Genomic DNA, 21,925 nt, shown 5'->3' on the forward strand with positions numbered 1-21,925 from the left:
GAGCCAGGGCCCTGGCCCTAACCTGCTGGTGGTTCTAGACGCTTCTTGAACCTGAGCCGGGCCTCCAGGATTCCATCTCTGCTGTCAGAGCACTAGCCCAGCCGGGGCTGGCAGAGCCCATGCTGCTGCCCGCACGCTGGCTTCTGTGAGAAGACCCCGGGGTCTTCCCGTCCCTGTGGCCGGGGGCGTGAGCCAGGCCTCTCTCGGGAGACCTAAGTCTGTGGACCGAGCACCCCGTGAGCGCTGGGGCTCTGTGTGGCCCAAGTCAGGGCCTCGGACAGGACCTGGCCGCAGAGCGCCTCGGGCAGAACGGGTGGCAGAGCACGCGGGCATATATATAAGTGACCCGCGGGAGAAAGTGGGGACTGGGTGTCAGGTGGAGGAGTAAGAAGGTGGGTGTGAACACATGAGTGATGGAGAGGTGGTGTGACCGTGCGGGGCGAACAGGTGGCAGCACGCCTGGGCCCTGCGGGCAGGGCTGGCTCCCGGAGTGCCCCCCGTGACAGCCGAGAATCTGTCCTGAGCTCACCCACGTGTTTAGACATGCATTTGACTTTGAGGGTCTGAAAGGTCCTCTGGGTGTCTGCCTGAGTCTCTCCCTCCCCCCGTTTTAATTCTTACGCTGATGAAACGGCCGGTTACAAAGACCACGCCTTAGCTTGGGAGTCAGGCCGGTCCCGCCCAGGCACAAGAAGTCCGAAGGCAGAGAATTCCGTAAAGAACGTGGCAGGGCGCTGGCCCTCACGGCTCTCTGGGTTGCGTGCACAGAGCGTGAGGCCTGGGGAGGGGTGTGTACAACACGGGGCCGGGCTGTCCTGCTGGGCCTGCCCCCGGGGGGCCTGCAGGCTGGCTGGGGAGCCCAGAGAACATTCTGGGGCATGCGGGGGAGGCCTCATGGAGGAAGAGGAATGGAGCCGGCCTTGGGGAAGGGAAGGACTTGACCAGGGAGGTGTGAGCTCGGAAGCCAGGTGTGTCTGTGGGAGGGGCTCCCTCCTCAGCCAGGGGGCTCCGTGGCCGTGGCCATCTGGGTGGAGCAGACTGACCTTATCCCATGTTCCCGGGCGGCAGGCAGGTGCCCCGTCCGAGTGATGGAGTGATTCTGCTCCCTGCTCACTCCTGCCACCTCCCATGTGCAGAGGTCCCGGCGGGCGAGCTCAGCTGTCCTTGCTCTCTCTCCCCAGGGCTTCGTGGTGGCTGTCCTCTACTGCTTCCTGAACGGGGAGGTAAGACCCCACCCCCTGGCTTCTCCGCGGTGGAGGAGGGCTCTCTGGGGAGCAGAGAGGGTGCCCCCTGTACAGCCAGGTCCAGCCCCTGGAGCAGTTCCCTCCTGCCCCCGCCCCCATAAAGGCATCAGCTGCAGAGGCAAACCCGCCTGGGAGGCTCTCAGGCTGAGCCTTGGTAAAGAAGGACTGAAAAAGTGAGGGAGGGCGAGGCGGAGGAGCGGTCCTGTCGCTCAGGAGGCTGAGGTGGGCAGGGGTGCTGAGCGGGGAGCTGCCCAGAGTTCAGCCCAAGCCCACCCCTCTAGAGAGGGGCCTGGGGGTCCTGGCAGAGACCACAGGGAGAGGCCCAGCACCTCCTAGCGATGCTCACGTCCAGTGCTCTGCTCCGGGGTCCCCAGATCTGACCTGTGAGGGTGACGCTTCGAGCGGAGCCCAGACCAGAGGTGCTGAGGTGGGGGTGGGCGGGCGGGTGAGGCTGGGTGTGGACGGGACTCCCAGCACCGGGCTTGGGTCCTGGCTGGGAGACTCGGCGAACCTCCCCGCTCTGCATGTGGGAAAGAAGATTTGGTTCCGTGGTCGCCGACGCCCTTACAGCAAGGCCGGACCAGGCCAGACCAGGAGAGGCAGCGGGGAGATGGGAGGGCACAGCTTGCCCGGGACTGCTGTGGACGGGAGCTGGGCTGGAGGGGTGCCCGTTGTGCAGTCTGTGCAGCCCACCAAGGTTCTGTATTGGAGGCGCACAAAGGCAGAAATGGGGAATGCCCCCCCCCCCCAAATGCCACGCGAAGAGCAGGGGGGGGGGGGTTCGCCCAGGGGGTGCAGTATTGTGGTCCTCAGCCTGGACTGCATCTCACTCCAGAGATGTCGATGTGCTCGTTGGGGGGGTGGGGGGGGGTGTCCTAGCGTCTGGGTTTTTAAAGCGCTCCACACGGATCTAAGGTGCACCCATGGTGATGGTCAGCAAGAGGGCGCCTGGCCCGATCTGTCCACCCAGGGCCAGTGCCATAAAGCTTTCCGAAGGCCCCCAGCAGCTGGCCACTGGCTGTGGACACGAGAGGCCACGGACCCCAGGAAGCCACTCGTGGGCCTGGCTCCGCAGTGACGTGGGCTCAGGGCTCGGTCAGATCCTCACAGGCCTTTCTTTCTCACGGGGGCCCGGGGCTGCCGGCTGCAGTGGGGGAGCGGGCGGGCGCGGCTGGAGGTGGCTGTGCCCGTCTGGACGGGCCCCGGGGCGGGGGGACGAGGTCGGAGAGGATGTTGCCGGCGGTGACCGCCCCGTCGCTCCCTGCAGGTGCAGGCGGAGATCAAGCGGAAGTGGCGGAGCTGGAAGGTGAACCGCTACTTCGCCGTGGACTTCAAGCACCGGCACCCGTCCCTGGCCAGCAGCGGCGTGAACGGGGGCACCCAGCTCTCCATCCTGAGCAAGAGCAGCTCCCAGATCCGCATGTCCGGCCTCCCGGCCGACAACCTGGCCACCTGAGCCCCCTCCCCCGCCGCCCCCTCCTCCACGCCAGGCCGGCTGCCGCGGGCGCCGGCCACGCATGTTGCCTCTTTTCTCCCTTCGGGCAGGCCCCGGGCCAGACGCCGGGCTCCCCGAGGGGCGAGGAGGATGCAGGTGCAGAGGGTATTCCGCCCCCCTTCTGATTTTGGCGCTGGCCCCACCCACCACGGACCCCTGGGCCCTGCCCCCAGACGTGTAAATACTCCTCTGACGTGGGAAAGTTGTACCATCCCGGCCCCTTCGTCCAGTGCCCCTGCCCATCCAGAGGGTCCCAGCTTCACCGCCCCTGTACCCCCCGCCCCCCCTTCCACAAGCCTCAGCGATCGCCTGGCCTGGTCCTGAGGCCGAGAGCCTTGATTTGGGGGTTCCCCACCCGACAACCTCTCAGAGTGTCTGACTCTCCGCGTGGACTCCTTGGAGGCGGGGCCCTTCTCAGGCCTGCCCGTCGCTGAGGCCAGCCAGGGTCCCCCGTGGATGCCAGTGCGGCCTCCAGCGGCTGTGAGGTCCCTCCCGCTCGCCTGTCTCGAGGGCCGGGTGCCCGGCTCCTGGGCATCGGGCGGCGGGACCGCTCCGGGGCACTTCATTCCCCGGAAGGGGCGAAAGGTCCGGGAATGTTCTGGTGCTTCTCATTGGGCCCGTGGAAGATTGCCGAGAGCTGGAAATGTGTGTCTGATGGGAAGGAGCCGGCCGGGGGGCCAGAGGGGAGCCGTGGGGGGAGGACCCATGCGAGGCCTTCACCATCTCCATGATTTGCCCCAACTCTCGCGGGCAGGGTTCGCCCAGTGGCCTCTCCTCTGCCCCTCCTGCCCGGGCATCCGCTGTGGAAGGAGAGACGATGCCTGGCAATAACTGCTCCCCAGCCGCCTCCACCTCACAGAACCCCAAGTCCTCCCAGCTCCCCTTCCCCTCGGTCAAAGCCATGGCTAGGATGAAGCCCCTTAGCCCTCCGTGGGCCCAATTTGAGGCCCAGGAACGCCCCACCCCCCAGCTCACCTACCCTCACCGCCGCCCCGAGGAGCCCCAGCCGCTAGCTCCTGGGGCTGGGCCTCAGCTAGGAGGTCTGAGACCAGGGCATAGACCCCCCTGTGCGCTTGCCCTCGGGTCCCAGGAAGGACGCCGAGGTGTCCTCGATGTTGAAGGGAAGCCACCCCCCCCCCATGTGTCTAGGAGAAGCTGCAGGTGGAAGGAGTTGGTACCCCAGCACCAGCCCTGGCCCCCACAGTGTGAGGGGGAAGTGGGCCAGGCTCGGGTGGGGGCGGAGGACAGTGCTGGAGCGCCATGCACGCCCCGAGCGTGGGGACACAGTGTGGGGCTGGCGGCGTGTCGGGTCCGCTCTGGGGACCCCGCCTGCGGGTGTGGACGGGCTTCACGGCCGTGGTCTGGGATGCTTGCGGAGCTTGGGCGGACGGTGAGGTGGCTTTGTCTGGTTTGAGGAAGAGGAAGGGGCCTGGGGCTTGTGTGCTGCACCTCACCGGAGAGGCCATCGGTGAGGGCTGAGCTGGTTGGGCTGGAGAACGGGAGGGAGGCCCTGGGCCTTGGGCAGAGTCGGAGGGCGGAGAAGCCACCTGCACTTCCTGGGCACCTGGGCGACACGGGCTGGCCGTGGGGTGTGCCGCGGTCCTTCTGTCTGGCATCTACCCCAGGGAACCCCCCCACCCCCGGCCCCGGCTCTGGGAGGCAAGTGTGTTACCCAAAGGGGTGTCCACTGGCCACCGTGGGGGGCCTGAGCCGCTTGGAAGGGGCCTCAGGCTGGGGCTCAGAGACATGGGGCCTGCCCCTGTCAGGCTCAGACCACTGGGCCCGTGGACAGAGCGCCCCCTGCCCGGGCCTCCGTTTCCCCAGTTGGGAGGCCGGGGGACTAGTGCGTCTCCGGGCTCTGTACCTCCGTGACTCCCCAGTTCCAGGGGGAGCGGTAGAAGGGTGCGCGTCACTGTGGTGCGTCACCCAGGCTTGGTGTGCAAGTTGACACGGGTGTGGGTGGCGCTGTTCATTCTCAGCGCTGGGACCGCTGCCTCTGCCACGGGGACGCCGCAGCGGGAGCTGACGGGCTGGAGGGACCGGTCCGGCCAGGGTCCATGATGTGCAGACCCAGCCCTGACCCTGGCTGGGATAGCGGTCACTTCCGGATCGTGGGGGGGGGTCCCTTGAGCATGGACCTGTTCCTCACCCTGCCCCATCAGCGGGTCTGTGTCACTGTGCCAGAGGGGCTGTGACTCTCCGTAGACCACAGACCAGCAAATCAAAGCCGGCCCCAATCCCCCGTCTGCTGTCTGAGCCCTGGGCCTGGGTCCCTGTGGGCCCCAGGTTCCCGCCAGTTTGTCACTCTGTTTTTTTCCTCTCTGAGCCAACGATTGCCTGTCCTGTGAGCCGAGGTCCCTGTGCCTTTGGGATGGATGTCCAGGAGGTTAGGAGCTGGCCTTCAGGGTCCTGGGCAGTGGAGGGGCGAGAGCATGAAGTCCAGGGAAAGCCTCGCCCTCCGGTCCTTTGTTTTCAAATCTGTAAAATGGACAGTAAGGCTAGATTTGTCCCGTCCAATGCACCCCTGGATGCTCTGCCTAAACACCAGTCATCTGCGGGGAATGGGCCCAGCGCAAGGATTTCAGTATTTGCCTGGTGCGGACAGGATAAGAAGCCACATTGAGGACAGGGGGCGGGGGAGGAGCAGGAGCAGTTTCCTACTCCGTGTTCCTACAAGGTCGTCACCGGGAAGGGGGCGATTCTTGCTCTGTGCACCCTGCAGGATGGAGCTCACCAGGGGAGGCCGAGGGCCGAGTCCTCCCGGGGACGAGGCAGGGTCGGGAAGGCCCAGCCCTGGGGGCAGCGGGACTCAGGCAGGGCTGCGGAGGCTGTCAGGGAGCCTGTGAGGGGTCAGAGGGTGAGATTTGGGGGTTCAGAGGCTCTGGGGGTCTCTAGGACTGAGAGCTTTGGTGACCACATGCATGTGGGAATGGTTGCTGAGGGGTCAGAGGGTGAGATTTGGGGGTTCAGAGGCTCTGGGGGTCTATAGGACTGAGAGCTTCGTGACTGTCCCTAGGCCCGAGGCCAGGCCTCGTTCTCCGCCTGGTGAGCAGCTCCGACGCATCCAGGGTTTGTCATGGTTCCTCCTCTGACCCTTCCCCACCCTGAACTGGCTACTCTGGGGGACAGTGCCGGGAGCTGGAGCTGCCCTCACCCCCCACCCAGGGTGCTCTCACCTCCTCCTGACCTGTCCCTTCCGGAAGGGAAGCTGGGAGAGGCTTCCTGTCATCCCCCGAGTCCCCTCGACCCCCTCAAGGCCACTCCACAGTGAAAGCAGTGAGTGCTTTTCACCACAAATTCCTACCCGAGCCTCGTGACCATGGCCGCCCTGGGAGAGTCCCGAGCAGGGACTGGGGACCTGGGGTTCGCCCAGCTTTGCCGCCGGCCTGCTGTTTGTCCCTGACTCCTTGGGCTGATGAAAAATTGCCGGTGGGCCTAGTGCAAATATGCGTGAGGAAAGGGCCCTGCACAGAGGGGTGGGAGGCGGGGGGGGGGGGGGGTGAGGAGGGGAGACTCTCAGGGAAGCTTCTGTTCAGAACACGTTCCGCCGGGCACAGGGCAGGCTCTGGCCACAGAAGCTGCTAGGACGCTGGAGTGCAGGAGGGGTGGTGGGGTCACCAGGATGTGGGGACCTGGGTGCCACCCCGGGCTGCCCTCCTGGCTGAACCTCTCTGGGAAACAGGAGGACACGCTGTGCGTCTGTCCACGGGCCAGGGAAGGGGCTGCAGTGAGTCCCCCGTGAGAAAGGGCTTTGGTGACCACACGCGTGTGGGAATGGTTATTGGGGGGAAGACCCCCAAAAGGCTCCCTGTGCTCTTTGTCAGCTGCCCCGAGCCCTCCTGGGTGACCTTTGTCCCGCTGTGGAGACCTACCAGCACCGGGAGGAGGCCAGGCGGGCCCGGAGGACACCACTGCCGGTGTATCCATCGTTGTTCAGGCTGTTCTTGGGTTAGGATGGGGACTCCATTGTGGGTGCTGTCAGCGCCCCTGCCACCCCTGGGAATCCCCCAGAGACCTGGGACACCCTCGAGTGGGCCCAGTGCCCATTCCCTCTCCTCCCCTGAGCTCCAGTCCCGGGGTGTGTGTGCTTGGCCACCTGTGTGTCTTGTGCTGTGTCCGTCTCCCGTCGCTTTGCCCCTGTGAGGACCAGCGTGGGACCGCTCCCGGCACCCCAGACGCGGCTCCAGGACCCCTTGTGGGAGCCGGGTCAGCTGGGGTTCCACCCCGCGCAGTAAAGACCAGCCACACAGACCCCGCTACCGCTGCCACTAGTTGTGCTGTGCTCACACCTCGTCCGGGATGTTGAGGATGTCAAACTGCTGTAGATGACTCAATAAATGTCTTCTCGTTTTTCCTGGTGGCTCTAACTTGGCGGTTGTATTGCAAAGTCCTGAATAATGAATGTTTCTGCTGCAGGCCTGGGCAGAGCCAGGCCCTCCGGGGATGGGTGAGCCGCTCTGAAGAAGGTGTGTCAATGGTAGCCAGCTGTTTCAGACACAGGCCGAGGAGAGTGAAGGGAGGCAGATGATCTGTCTCTGGTCCAGTCATTTCTCTTTAAAGAAGCCTCGCATTGGCTCATGTCTCATTGGCCAAAGGTGGTCACATGGCCACACACCCCTGCGCCCCTATAACACTGGAAGGGGAGAATGGGTTCTGGCCAGCAAGCAGTAGTTTGTGCCACAGCCTCAAACCCCCAAATCTTTAGGGGTGGAGGGGGTGGTCCCTAGGCCACTGGGAACAAACCAGGGGTGCAGACTCCATCCTGGGTCATAGAGTCCGTCTGGGGGTCCTCAGTCAGAACTGAGGGAGCGGCTTTGCCCACCCACAGGAACCACTGTGGGGGAGATGTGAGGGCACGTTCGCACCCCCCCTGGCTGCCTCCATCTCTGCTCTCTTGTGACTGCGTTCCCTGGGAGCCTTCTGCTCCCTCGTGGCTTCTACAAATTAATCTTGCTTTCACTTGGGAGGTTATTGGAGTAAAGATGTTGTTCACCTGATTTTTTTGGTCCTTTAATTTCTGTCAGGTGCCTTCCAGTGAACTCAATTTCCATGCCTCTGAGCTTTCAGCTTGGTTAGCCTGCCCCCTGGTGGACGTCCACTGCAGCGTTCTTCTGGTCTGAGAATAGAGCTGACAGCCCCCACCCCAGTCCAGCCTGTTCTTCCTACTCTCCCCTCCTCACCAGGTCCCTCCTCTCCACCCTTGGCCTCGGCTCAGGCATGGCTTGGCGATCAATGTTTTCTTCAGCTGATACCCCTTTGGGGCCCCTGCCTTGTGGGTTTCTCTGACTCTTGGGAGTCATCTGTGGTTTTCTCTTCAACTCTCTCCTGTTTTTATAGTCACTGCACGGGCCAAGCATCCATTTTTATGCGTGAACTAAGACCTCAGTTAAAAATCCCGACGCTTGGTCTCTGGGCACAGTTTATTGGCAGACAATCTTACTCAGGAAGTACCATGGAGAGAGGCCAGTGAACCTGGGCTCCAGCACCACAGACAGTTCCAAGACACTGTGTCTGCTAGAGCGTGGGCTCTGTGTGGTCGGTGCATCTGAGGTGAACAAAGACAGATCTAGGTTGTATTTGTTCCTGAAACTCATAATTGTGGGAGTGTCCTCTTTAATAAAAAAAATGCAAACATTTACATTCAAAAGTGGTATACTAATGAGGGTTTCTTAAGAATGAGAAAACTTGACAACCACTGTAAGCATTATAAAACCCAGACAAATAACATCGTATTAGTATTAATTATTCTATAATACATTTTGCCTGGCTCCATCACTGCTCTGATACTGCAGGACATTTTCATGTGATGATATGATCTCTGGCCCTCTGCCTTTGTGTGCCATGCTGAGTACATACAGGAATATTCCTGGATGGGTGGTATTAATCTAACAATATAATGAAGCAACAGTACAGTATATACTTGTAACCCCAGCTAAATGTATCTCTAGCTTAACCTCCCCTCAGCTGGGGCCCCAAAGTGCTCCTGGCCCCATCAGCACTCTCCCGACTTGTGAGATGGTGTTGGGTTCTGTCTCTTGCAAGGTATTATATCTTGGAGGCATCTGGTATATCTGGGGGGGTGGGGGGGGGGGTAAGGCAAGTTTACTACGTTTCTTTGCTCTTGAGCCCAAATATTAATGAACAAAAAGGATAATAAAAGAGTAAAAAGAGGCAACTTTAGAAGCAGGGAAAGTAGTTCTATGTGCTTCCGATGCCTGGGATTAAAACATGAGTTAAGGATAAGATTTTTTTTTTTTTTTTTTTCCTGGAAAGAAGTTCTCCCACTGGAGTGAAAGCGGTATGCAGAAGGGATGAGGTTGAAGATGGAATGAGTTATATCTTTAAGTGCGTTTAAGGAAACTGTCTTATATGACTCACTCAGAGCCAGCCCTGGCCCCATGCCTGAGGGGGCCACACGCTGAGTTCTGGGGAGCCTGCTTGAGACCGAGGCTGCCCCAGCCTCCAGATGACAGCCAGGCCTCAGGACAGGCCGCCTGCAAGCCCCACGTGCAGAAGGTAGGTCTTCTGGGCTCTGCAAAGGCTTGGTCGGGGGTCCAGCCTCCTTGCTCATTTGCATCACAAACAGAGAAATACGTAAGACAGGTCATGACACAACCGGTCCTTTAACTGAACCTCCAGCTGCTGAGGCAGCAGCAAGCCTCAGGAGCTGAGAGCAGATTCTCTCCCCAGTCCAAACGTGTAGGCACGTTCCAGGTCCTGACTTCACGGGGAGGAAAGTCAGTGTGTGGGTCCGCACTGCCCTCTGCTGGTCACTGGCTCACAGGAGCTCTTTGTTTCCACAGGAGGACTCATAAATGAGATAAGGAGGGGCGAGAGCAAGTTACACCATTTCCTATCATTAACACGGGGAAACGTATATCTTACATTGTTTGTGGAAAGAATGTGGCCCAGACAGGATTTCACAGTGGACTTAACCCTTTGCATTTCCTGTAGATGAAAAACACTTACTCCCCTCCCACTGCCCTCCCCCTCCTCCCCCCTCCACCCCCCCATTGCAAGTAAGAGGGTCCAAACCTGTAGAGGATTTTTATAAGATTTTATTTGAGCCACACCTACCACAGGCCTGGGAGCAAGAGCTCCAATGCTCCAGAGAGTGACAGTCTTGCAGTTTCGTTCACACGTTTGGAAGGGGGGATACGGAAGAGTACAGGAAGGTGGGAGCAAGCGGGGAGGGGATTGGATTACAGGATAATTAACGGATCAAGTGCTTCAGTGAGGGTAGTTACACCTAGAGGGGTCTGGAGAGAGGATTACTTATGGTATTTCAAAGGTGTATGTTAACCTAGACCCACAAAAACAGTGGATAAGGCTGGCTTAACATTTTACTTTCCAGCCCAGGTGGCTCAGTTAGAGGGCCATCCTTTGCTAAACAAACAAAACAAAGCAAAACAAAACAAAACAGGCTTCTGGTTTGATTTCCACTCAGGGCACAGACTTAGGTTGCAGATTGGAGCCCCGGTTGCACAGGGTGCATATGATAGGCAATCTCTCTCTCTCTCTCTCTCTCTCTCTCTCTCTCTCTTTCTCTCTCTCTCTCTCTCTCTCTCTTCCCCTCCCCTCTCTCTCCCTCTCTCCCTCTCTGTCTGTCTCTCTTTCTCTCTCATTCTCTCCCCCTCTCTCTCAAAGAAAGAAACAAAAAAGCATAAGAAATCCTCTTCCTAAAGAAGCTGTAGGCCTGAGGTGTGAGTGCCCACCATGACCTGTCCATTAGGAGTTCATGATCAACTCCTTGAAGCCGTGGGCCCCTGGGGGATGAGGCAGAACCATTCCACCCTGGGAGGTTAGTTTCGGTCACTGCACTTGTACATATCTCCCCTTTCACCCGCGCCGATCCAAAATGGTTGCTGAAGGCCACACACATGAAACATATATGGTGTCATTCAAGCAGTGAACGTGTGTAAGGATTTCACACTCCATTGCCAACAGGAGTACACTCATGGAGCCATTCACTCCTTCCTCGGATTCCCAAGGACAGGTTTTCTCATCCTCCCGCCCTGCTTTGGGAGACACGAAGGTGAAAGCGATGATGATCTGGATCTCTAGGAGCGTGATGTTTGCAGGGAAGAAGATAAATCGCTGACAGACGGCAAACGGGGATGAGTCCCAGCAGACTGTGTGTCCACCAGGGCTCCCTCACCAGTCCAGCCGCCGCAGGGGTGGCTGCCCATGGCGTACACCTGCCCCCTTGCCCAGACAACCATGGAGGGGGTGCCTGAGGGACACCACCCTCCCTCTACACCTCCCACCCAGCCTGGCCCGTGGCTGAGAGATGCCGGGCTCCAACAGGCAGCCCCTTTGCTCAGGCTGGGATCACCGCTGAGGGCAATGTACAGGCCCCAGCTCCCTGCAGGGCTGAAGGCTGGTTCTGCTGCGATGAAGACCTTGGTCACTCCCCCCTCTCCTCTCCCTGCTCCCCTCACTCCCCTATGGTGTCTCCCCGGGGCACCTCCTCTATCAGCGGCTTGCTCAGAGTTTCCTTTTTAGGCCCTGCTTCCAGGAGATCCGGATGGAAACCTGTGCCAGGTAGGAGGCCCGGGAAAGGTGATGTCTAGTTTCCGGTAAGGAGAAACGTGCCCCAAAGTCAGGGTTAGATGTGAGTCCAGGAGAGGAATTCATTCATTCCACACACACGTTGTGGACAGGTACCTCCAATACCGGACGCTCTCTCTCCCAGGCCCTGGGCCCACAGCGGCCAACACGACAGCCTTGTTCCTGCTCCCACTGGGTGCTACTGGACACCACGAGCCAGCCCCAGCTCCAGGAGCAAACACAGGGAGAGAAAGAAAGGTGGCCATTTTTATAAATAATCAACGCCAGGGGCTATCTGATAGCCAGACCTGAGATCATTTGGTGGCATTCCTTGGAAAGAAAAATCTTAGGATCCTCCTGGGAGTTGATGGTGAAAGGTTATTTCTTTTTTCTTTCTTTTAAAAAAAAAATATATTTTATTGATTTTTTACAGAGAGGAAGAGAGAGGGATAGAGAGTTAGAAACATCGATGAGAGAGAATGATAGATCAGCTGCCTCTTGCACACCCCCTACTGGGGATGTGCCCGCAACCAAGGTACATGCCCTTGACCAGAATCAAACCCAGGACCTTTCAGTCCGCAGGCCAACGCTCTATCCACTGAGCCAAACCGGTTTCAGCATGAAAGGTTATTTCTAAGACACCCTTGTATTAGATTTCTTATTGTTGGATTTGGGGCCCTTAAAACCGGACTGGAATCACCCTCTGCAGTGAGGTCAGTATGAGAGTGAGTCAAAACAAATGTGATTGTAGAAAACGAATAATAATTGTTGGCTGGGATCCCAACTCTCGCTCTTTGCCTCCCACGAGGATAAGGAAACAGACACGTCGTTAAGAGCTGCACTTTGCTGCAAGTCTGAACTCGCTGCCTTGACCCTCTCTGGGAATTTCCACTTCGTTATGTGCTGGAAGCTGTTCCGGTAATTTCCCTCGTGCTGTTATCCGCGAGATGATCTTCCTTGTAGCTGTGCTGGGCTTTCAGAGGCATTAATACAGCTGACTATCCCCTCCTGTTGCTTCTCTAATTAAAAGCTTGTTGGATTTCCCCAATAAGAACCACAATATCCAGCACTGGTAATAAGACTGCTAATAACCAGGATGAAAACATCAGCAAGGGATGGCATTAAGGACCCGGGGGTTCTTGGTATAAGCAAAGGAGAGGGCCAGGGGTCCGAGGTTCTGAGAAGCCAGCCTCCCCAGGGAGGGGGTGCTGCAGACCGAGCACCTCCAATGGGCAGCTAGGGGCCCCGTTCCACGGGGCCGAATGCACGCATCCTGGGCCCCAGAAGCACGGCTCTCCTCTGGCTTTCCAATCATCACCTCCCTCCTCTGTTGCTTCCTTGAACGCCCCCACCCCGCCCCTCTGGAGGCCTTGGCCTGCTTTGGTCTCCACAGCAGGTGGCAATTCCACTAGTTACAAGAGTCGGCCACTAGGTGGCATCAGGGGCCCAGAGGAAAGTGCTTGATTCCATGGCAGCTCAGGTCCTTCCTGGGTGAGTGAAGGCAGGTCCTTCTCATTCTCCCACCTTCCTCTCCACCTCCTCACTCCATCCCACACCCTTAAACAGTTAGGTTTCTTTTACGCGATTTTGAAGGTCGAGGAAACGTGTGTGTGTGTGTGTGTGTGTGTGTGTGTGTGTGTGTGTGTGTCAATGGTGTGTGTGGGATTTGTGGGATGCGCAGGAACTTTGAAACTCTACAACAGTGTTTCCCAAACTTCTCTCATGATGAGAATTACCTGGTGGAGTTGTTAAAACACAGATTCCTGAATCCCAACTAAGAAGTGCTAAACTAGAATTTTTGGGAACATATAGGTAAAATTGTATACTTAACTAGTGCTCTAACACAGATGTTATATACAGAGCACTAAGTTAGGTATGCAATTTTACCTATATGTTCTCAAAAATTCTAGTTTAGCACTTCTTAGTTGGGATTCAGGAATCTGTGTTTTAACAACTCCACCAGGTGATTCTCATCATGAGAGAAGGTTGGGAAACACTGCTCTACAAGCACAGCGTGAACTCTGGGCAAGAAAGAGGGGCGGCAGCTGTTTCCTATTCTCTCTTGAGCCCTCACCTCTCTTGAGCATCGCCAGGGGCTGTCCCACAGGCACCTCCCACTGCCCTTTTAAAGACAGCTCACCCCTTCTCTCCATCCTCTCCCAGCCCAGTCTGCTCTTGGTTGGATAGTTCCCTCCTCATTTCTTGCACTCTTATAACTCAAGCAGTTCCGGACCTAAAAACCATCCAGATATTCTCCTACACACGCTCACCCTCCTAGCTCACCTGCTCCCAGTGAGGGCTGCCCCAGCTCACCTGCCCCCAGCTTCCCTCCTTTCTCCCCACATGCACTGAGCTGCATGCCCTTTGTCTGAGCACCCGTGTTTTGAATAGGGTGGAGGTACGGACGCTGGGGATGCAGCAGTGACGGTGAACCTGGCGTTTTAAGGATGAGCTGAAGGTAGCCAGGCACAGGGGAGTGAGTATTCTCTGGGGAGCAGGGATGTGTGTGGGTGAACACGCACCATTTCAGTCACTGGCTTGAACCAGGCCTTCCTGTCCAGAAAAAATATTGGTATCCTATGACCGTTCTGATTTTGTTGTTGTTGCTTCTCTAAAGGAATACGATTAATTTGTGCGTGAAACAATTTTGTTTAATGTATTTATTATTTTTAATATATTTTATTGATTTGTTTTACAGAGAGAAAGGGAGAGGGAGAGAGAGTTAGAAACATGAATGAGAGAAATATCCATCAGCTGCCTCCTGCACAGCCCCTACTGGGGATGTGCCCACAACCAATGTACATGCCCTTGATTGGAATCAAACCTGGGACTCCTCAGTCCGCAGGCCGACGCTCTATCCACTAAGCCAAACCGGTTAGGGCTAATGTACTTATTAACCATTATAAATTATCTGTAAATTTTTAAAATTTCTACACGTAATCATATCATCTTCAAATGCTGACTTGTTAAGACTGAACATAAAATTAGTACTTTTACCATCTCTCTGTTAGTGCAAAGATCCTGGAATGCTTACTATACATTTTGATTTTTGTATACCGATTAATCCCAATGAACAATTATTAGTTTTATACAATTACATTTATTTTGACTCAGTCTCATACTGACCTTGCTTTTGTTTTTTATTCTTTTCTGAATTTCCCTTGATTAAAATGGGATCATTTTCTTGGGGGGCTTTAGTAGTCCATTTATTGTTTATCTGCTGCTGCTGAATTCCCTCAGCTTTTTATGGTCTGAGATATCTTTTTGTTTTTTGAAGGATGTTTTTTTCTCTGGAAAGAATTAAGTTTACCAGTTATTTTTATTCAAGACTTTGAAGGTGTTATTCCATTATTGGTTGGGTTCTGTAATTTTCATTGACAAATAAGTGTTATTTCTTATTTTGCTTTATTGAAGGAAATTATTCCATTTCCCCACTAGTTATTTTCAATGCACTTTTCTTGTTTATATTTATTTCTCAGAAGTTTTACTGTGATAAATCTAGGTGTGTGGGTTTTTTTTTTCTTTATATTTTCTTGCTTGGAGTTTATAGTGTTTCTTAAACCTGTGGCTTGATATCTTTCATCAGTTTAAAGCATTTCAACCTAGTATCACTTCAAAAATGGCTTCAGTCCCATTTATGTGTTACATTCTCTCCTAGAATATAATTATAAATATTAAAAATTTTGGATATGACTTATACATATTAAATTTTTGGCTATGTCTCTTACTACACCCTTCCTGTTTTTTTCATGCTTCATTTTTAATATTTTCTCCTGATCCTTCCCCAGTTAATACATTCTCTATCTCTACCTATATCCATATTGATGTATAATCTCTATGTACATAATATATAGACACATATTGCTGTTAGACACATCTGGTTTTGTTGTTGTTGTTGTTGTTACATTAACCCAATTATTATAGGTTGGCAATATTCAGATTGTGGAGCTTCTATGGTCTTTCAATACTTCAGCCTTCTGAAGATAGATGTGGTGATGTAGGTCCAGGCACATCTGTTTTCAATTTCTGTTTTACGTTTTATTTTATTGTAAAATTTTCTAATTAAATCTACCATCTTGTCATCTAATTTCTTGAACAGCAATAGTCACTTATTTTAAAGACCATGCCCGATAAAACCGTAATTGAATTACCTGTGGCTCTATTTCTGTCCCTTGTTTCCCCCCCATGATTTAAGCCATCTGGCTTTATTTCCTGATGTAACCATTTTTGACCAAATCCCCATATTAAGTGTATCTTTAGAGATGCTCTGGAGGGTGTTACCCATGCCTAGAGCTGGTTTCTTTTTGCCTCTGGTAGGCAGGTAGGGTAGGATATAGTCATTTCAATACTATCACTTTAGTTCCATCACATATTGAATTAACGTAAAGGTGGGCTTCAGTCTTTGTAAGGGATGTTCTATTTCTGGTTCATTTCTGTTACTGCGGTGTTGTCTCTGTAGGGCTCTCAATGGAAATCCTGGGGTGTTTGCTAGGACACCTCCTCTATTTCCCCCAAGTCTTCTAAGAATGCAGGAAACCCTTGCTCAGCCTGTTTCTCCACCACCACGTGTGAATCATCAGAGTCCTGGACCAGGAAAGCAGTAGGAAGTTAACGCCAAGCTCACCTTTTTGTAAATGTCCTTTCTCCAGGATTTTGCTTCCTCAAGTCCTCACTGCCTTCGTAGTTCTCCAATATCTTCAAACACACATTTATATTCACATTCCCAGGCACTTCTAGGTGATTTTAGTGGGAGAGTTGGTCTGAAACCAGCGGCTTTCTGATTATCAGAAGCATAAGTCTCTGATTACAAATCTCTAAAGGATATACAACAAGCTTTTGACCAGTGGTTTCTGTAGAAGAATATTAAGGGCTCTGTGTAGAGAGAGGTAAGGCTTTTCTTATAACCCAGGGTTTGGTATATATAAGTTCATTTAACCTTTGTTTCTTTTCTATGAACTGGATAGACATATATGGGACTTTTCTTTCTTTCTATTTTTTTTTTTTTTTGCTACAAAGAAAATGCTTATGGTTTCTGTGCTTATATTTCCAATTGTTCTTTTCACTTTACAAAGATTTCCAGGGAAATAAAGGGAAACGTTTTAGCTTTACAATGCCATCTTTAAATCAGAAGTCTGATCTCATTTTCATTTTAAATGTATCACCTTGGCTATTGCCTGGAACATTATTTCAAATAGCAAAAGGCTGTAATGAACCTAAATATACACGAATACAGGATGGTTAAATAAATTATGATAAATTCATATAATAAAACATCATAACCATTAACAATAATTAGATAGCTTTCTGTGTAATGACATGGAATTATTCCAAGAGATACTGATGGAGAATTTGGAGGTGTGGAACAATGTGTGTGCTATAACTGTGGCCATTTGTATGAAAAAATATGTGTACATGTATTTTTATAAATTCATAAACAGTCTTTAGAACAACATGCAAAAATTTGTACTTTCTAGAAAAGTTATTCTCCTAGGAAATGGAACAAGGTCCCAGGGGGGAAGGAGCAGTCCAAGGTGAACATTGACTTTTCAATGCGTATCTTTCTATATCTTTTGGATATGTTACATTCAAACAATGTAAGTAGGCTCTGGCCAGTGTTGCTTAGTGGTGGAGTGTTGCCCCATGCACTGAAGGGTGTGGGTTTGATTCAAGGTCAAGGGCACATTCCTGGGTCACAGGCTTGATCCCCGGCTTCCGTCAGGGCACGTGTAGGAGGCAACCAATCAATGTGTCTTTCTCACATCTGATGTCTCTCTCTGTCTCTCTGTCTCTGTTTCTCTCTCTCTCTCTCTCTCTCTCCCTCCCTCTGTCCTCCCCCACCCTTCCACTCTCTCTAGAAAAAATAATCAATGGAAAAAATATCCTCGGGTGAAGATTAACAACAATAACAAAAAGTAAAATAAGAAAACATGCACTTTACTGGATCCTAGTGAAATAATTTTCATTTCTGGGCATTACTAACGTTCCCCTTCCATTATTAGTCTAGTGACATACATTTTTTACCTCATTATAATCAGATAATTTTATGTTCTTTTTCTTAATTTGATAACTTTTTCACATTTTTATAATCTTCAGGATTATTTAAACATTTTTTAAAATAATATTTTGTTTAGTGCATGTACCATAGTTTATGTGTCCTTCCCCCAAGGTTGGTTATTGATATATTTACACGCTTCCTTATTATGTGTGACGTGATGATAAATATCTTCGTGAATGTTATTTGTTTGGTGTCTATAATGAGCTCTAAAACTTTATGGTTCTTTGGTAAGGCTGAATGACGCTAAAACGAGCACTCTGCGGAGTAGGAGAAAGGTCAGATATGATTACAGATGATCCTCTGAGATCTCCACGGTAAGCAAGGCGGCCTTCCTTCATCCCAACATGTGCCTACGTGGGTAAAACAGAGTTGTTGCTCTTTAAACAGACACACAGTGGAAATGGAACTTGCAGGAAACAATGCACTTAAAGAATCATTAATTATTACCTAATTACTTGCACCACTGTGGCATGGACAGAAAAGTGCTCTGCGATGATGAAGTTGTCAATTACAGTTCATAATTAAGGGGCCAGGTGCATGTTTAACTTAACAAGATAAATATCGGCCCAGATGTTGTTTGTCTGCTGCTTCATTACCAGGTAGGTTAGAAGATTTCCATAAACTAGAAAGCCTGTTAAATGCAAAACCTCCCCGTGTTAAGAAATCTTTAACAAACTAGTTACTGGAGCTGATAATCATTCAAGAAGGCTGCTCGCCAGGCCTCTGAGGGAGCTGCAGAAGGAAGTGCGTGTATATAATACCATGTTTGCATATTCTCAATGAAATGGCCATTTGAGCATAAAATAGGGCAGAAATACGATGGCATGGAAACCGGAGAAGACGCCTCCCAGTGCCAGGGCAGGGAGGGGTTCTATGCAAGATTGAAAAACCGGATCGTGAGGAGACAAGGGAGAATCAGCCCAGTGTACAATGGACCTTGCTGACATTGTAAATGCACCTACACATCTGATCCCGCCGCCCACTTCCCAGCCTCCTTCCCTCCCAGAGTCAAGACTTTCTAGGGAAAGAGATGAAGCGCCACCTAAATCCCCTTCTGTGTTTTTACTCAGCTTCCCCAGGGCTGCACCCAGGTTCCTCCTGGGTTTGCAAAATGGTGTAAGTGGGGTTAGTCCGTGTGTTTGAGGTACGTCAGTAGCTCTTCCCTCCCGGTGTCCAGACTCTTCTTGTGTCTCAGATCCCCAGCGGCCCCACAGAGGCCGTACCCGATGCAGCCACCACCACACAGAGGCCGCCTGCTTCTAGTCTCCCTCTGGTTTGTGGTGTGACCTTGAAGAAGTGGGTAGACCTTCCTTGATCACCTGGGAACGGAACTTCAGAAAGAGGCGCGTGCACTGAGAATTGTGGGATCGGGGTCTCAAAGCAGCAGCAGCTCAGAGAGATCATTGTGCGGGTGCTTCTCCACCCACTTTGCTGATGAAAGAGCTTCCACTTCATGACCTGTCAATCCGATCCTTCAGATGAAAGACGCATCGTATGAAAATCCGGGAGCCAGTATCAATATTTATCAGGCGACACCCGCCTCCTGTCCTGTTGCATCATGGATTTAGAGCAAGGCCAGCCATCCCGGGCTCCCTGCACTCCTTCGAGGACTGTGCTGAAATTGGACCTGTTGGCTGTTGCTGGGGAGGATCACAAAGTTTCAGACATTCGTGTAACTGACTTGCCTGCAGAAGTATGGGAGCAGGGTTTTGCTTTTAAAAAATCTCTGCTTAGTGCCCGGCTGGTGTGACTCCATGATTGAGCATTGATCCATAAACCAGAAGGTCATGGTTTGATTCCTGGTCAGGGCACATGTTTGGGTTATGGGCTTCATCCCTAGTGTGTGTGTGTGTGTGTGTGTGTGTGTGTGTGTGTGTGTGTGATGAGGGAGGGAGGGTAGTTGGGAGGCAGCCGATCAATGATTCTCTGTCATCATTAATGTTTCTATCTCTCCCTCTCCCTTCCTCTCTGAAATCAATTAAAAATATATTAAAAAAACACAAAACAAACCACCATCAATTGAAGTTATTAAAACAACCCCAATTGTAGGAACCATCTAGTGACTAGACTAAACGCTACTGTGTAGTTGGAAGCTGTGAGGATTAGGTAATTGTGGCATATTGTGTGTAAAGAGGTAAAGGGTAGTATAGGACAGTGGTTGGCAAACTCATTAGTCAACAGAGGGGCAAACGCGGCTTTCAAGCCTTGAGCCTCATATGGCTCGCAAGCCGCCATTTGCCTGATCTAGAGTCAAGCTTTTGGGATTTGCTGCACAAGGTGTTTCAGACTCAGGGAGGAGGCATTGAGTGGCTGTTCCTTCGTTCCTAAAGGGAGTTGCAGGTGTAGGAAGAGCACAGGCCCAGCCTCAGATGGGGGAACAAGGAATACTCACTGGCTTTTCAGAAGCGTGCTCCCCGGGAGTATTGCAATACTCAGCAGTGGGTCCCTGGGTTTCCACAACACTTTATCTCTCCCACCTTTGATCTTCCCCTAACACCATCGAGAGCATCGCACGGCATCAGAAACATAGTCAACAAAATGGGAACCCTGTAGATAAAAAGCATCAGATGGACACAGAAGGGAGGGGATGCCCCGATTGCAACGGTGCGATTTAAGGCCCAAATGCTACTCTGATGGAAACTTTTAAACCTAGCCCTCCAATGAATGTACACCTCGGGGCTGTGCAAAGTGCCGGAGGTCAAGCTCTTGGGAGTGCAGGTCTTTGAAACGAGGATAAAAACATTGCAAAATTCGGATCATATGCTATTGCTTGGCTTCAGTTACAAAGTGAGTTAGCAAAACACAGTTTAAAGTTCCCAGCTGAGCATTTAAAATAAAAATAGAATTTTGTAGGTGCCTAACACTTTTTATTGCAGGAAGGGATAAGCAATCAATGAGCCTTTCCTAAAAATGGCATCACATAACAATCCAAAGTGACCGGAAATGTGTGTAGCTGCAAACATCTCTTAAGTTTGAATAAATCTGAGTGGAAGGGACTTGTCTAGTAGTGGCTGTGTTAGCTCTACATGCTGAAAATTTATTTCCTTGTACTTTTGTAAGTTAAAGGCTTGATCGCCAGCAGGTGGCGTGCAGGGGAAGAGCTGATCAATGTTTCTCACGTCAATGCTTTTTTTTCTTTCTCTAAAAATCAATTAAAACATATTTAAAAAATTAAATTATTGACCTCGCATAGCGTTAGAGAAACTACATGCTTGGCCCATAGAAATTGTCAAGAAACATTAGCTGCTTTTAAAATTATTGATATTCATGCTCAGACATCATTTCTGCCCAAATGTATGGGTCACCATACCCTTTACTAGTTCATGGCCCATGTTCATCTGCATGGCTCACTGTTCCTTACAGTATACCAGGGTGTTCCCACCTCTGCACCTGAGCACGTGTAGGTCCTTTCACCTGGTTCCTTATTTACCCCAGGTTAGATCAGTCATTCATAAAAAAAAAATATTATGGGAAATTTTACATGTATACACAAAAATAGAGAGAATAGTGGAAATGAACCCTCATGTGCCTATCATCCAGCTTCAGCAGTGACCAATAACACATGGCCAACTTGCTTCATTTTACCCCTGAATAGATCATTTTGAAGAAGATCCCAGACATCATACTGTTTTATATATAGGAACTTCAGTAAGTATCTCTAAAAGTTAAGGGCCCTTTTAAAAACATAACTGCAATAGCATGATCACATCTAAAAAATGAATAGTCATTCTTTAATGTTAAGTATCTAGTCACTTAAATTTCCACAATTATCTCCTAAATGCTTGTTAAATATGTATTTTTTTTTTTTTTTTATAGTTGACTAGAGACCCAGTGCACAGATTCGTGGTCAGCTGAGTGGCGCTCCCACTGTGGGAGGACATTGACCACCAGGGGGCAGCTTCTGCATTGAGTGTCTGCTCCCTGGTGGTCAGTGTGCATCATGGCAACTGGTTGATCAGTTGTTCTGGTCATTCTGCCATTCAGTCGCTGGGTATATGAATAGTCATTCTTTAAATCAGGATTCAAACAAAGCCATCCATTGTATTTGGTTGGCAAAGCCTGTTAAATCTCTTTTAATCTATACATTCTCTCACCCCCGACCCCTCTGTAATTTATTTGTTAAAAAGACTGGATCATTTCTCCTATAGAGTTTTGCACATTCTGCATTTTGCTGATTGCATCCCTGTAGCATCCCTTCTGTCTTCTGTATTACTCATAAATTGGTAGTTAGGCTACAGGCTTGGTCAGGTTTCACATTTTGGGCAAGAAACTTTCATAGGTGATGTCAGGAACCATTTCTTAGCCACCGAGCACTGGGCTTGGTTCTAGGTATCCGGGGGGGGGGGGGGGGAAGGGAGGGGGGGCTGAGTCAGATTCCCCATATTAGGCCTAACACTCCTCCTGCAGCCTCCACCTCACATTCTTGCCTGGCATCAGAGCTTTTCACATATGAATCTCCCTTTCCCTTCTGTGTGGTGGGCTTCCCAAGGGAACTCTGCATGTGGACATCAGCTTCATGCCCAGCCTTGTCCCCACCACCCTGAACCTGCACAGCCGGTTTCAGTAAGAATCAATGACAAC

At 51.8% G+C, this 21,925-nt stretch overlaps 1 protein-coding gene across 6 annotated transcripts in view; it reads left to right on the forward strand.

The window, feature by feature from the left end:
• Positions 1-2,841, forward strand: part of ADCYAP1R1 (ADCYAP receptor type I) — a 41,565-nt gene extending 38,724 nt beyond the window's left edge. For all 6 annotated transcript variants that reach the window (XM_084896888.1, XM_084896889.1, XM_084896891.1 and 3 more), the window contains 2 exons: positions 1,182-1,223; positions 2,512-2,841. In XM_084896888.1, coding sequence (XP_084753014.1) covers positions 1,182-1,223; positions 2,512-2,700 — 231 coding nt within the window. In that variant the 3' untranslated portion in view covers positions 2,701-2,841. The remainder of the gene's footprint in view (positions 1-1,181; positions 1,224-2,511) is intronic.
• The last annotated feature ends 19,084 nt before the right edge of the window (positions 2,842-21,925 follow it).

The sequence above is a fragment of the Pipistrellus hanaki genome (assembly GCF_964339955.1).
Source record: "Pipistrellus hanaki genome assembly, chromosome: 10".
NCBI classification, from domain to species: domain Eukaryota; kingdom Metazoa; phylum Chordata; class Mammalia; order Chiroptera; family Vespertilionidae; genus Pipistrellus; species Pipistrellus hanaki.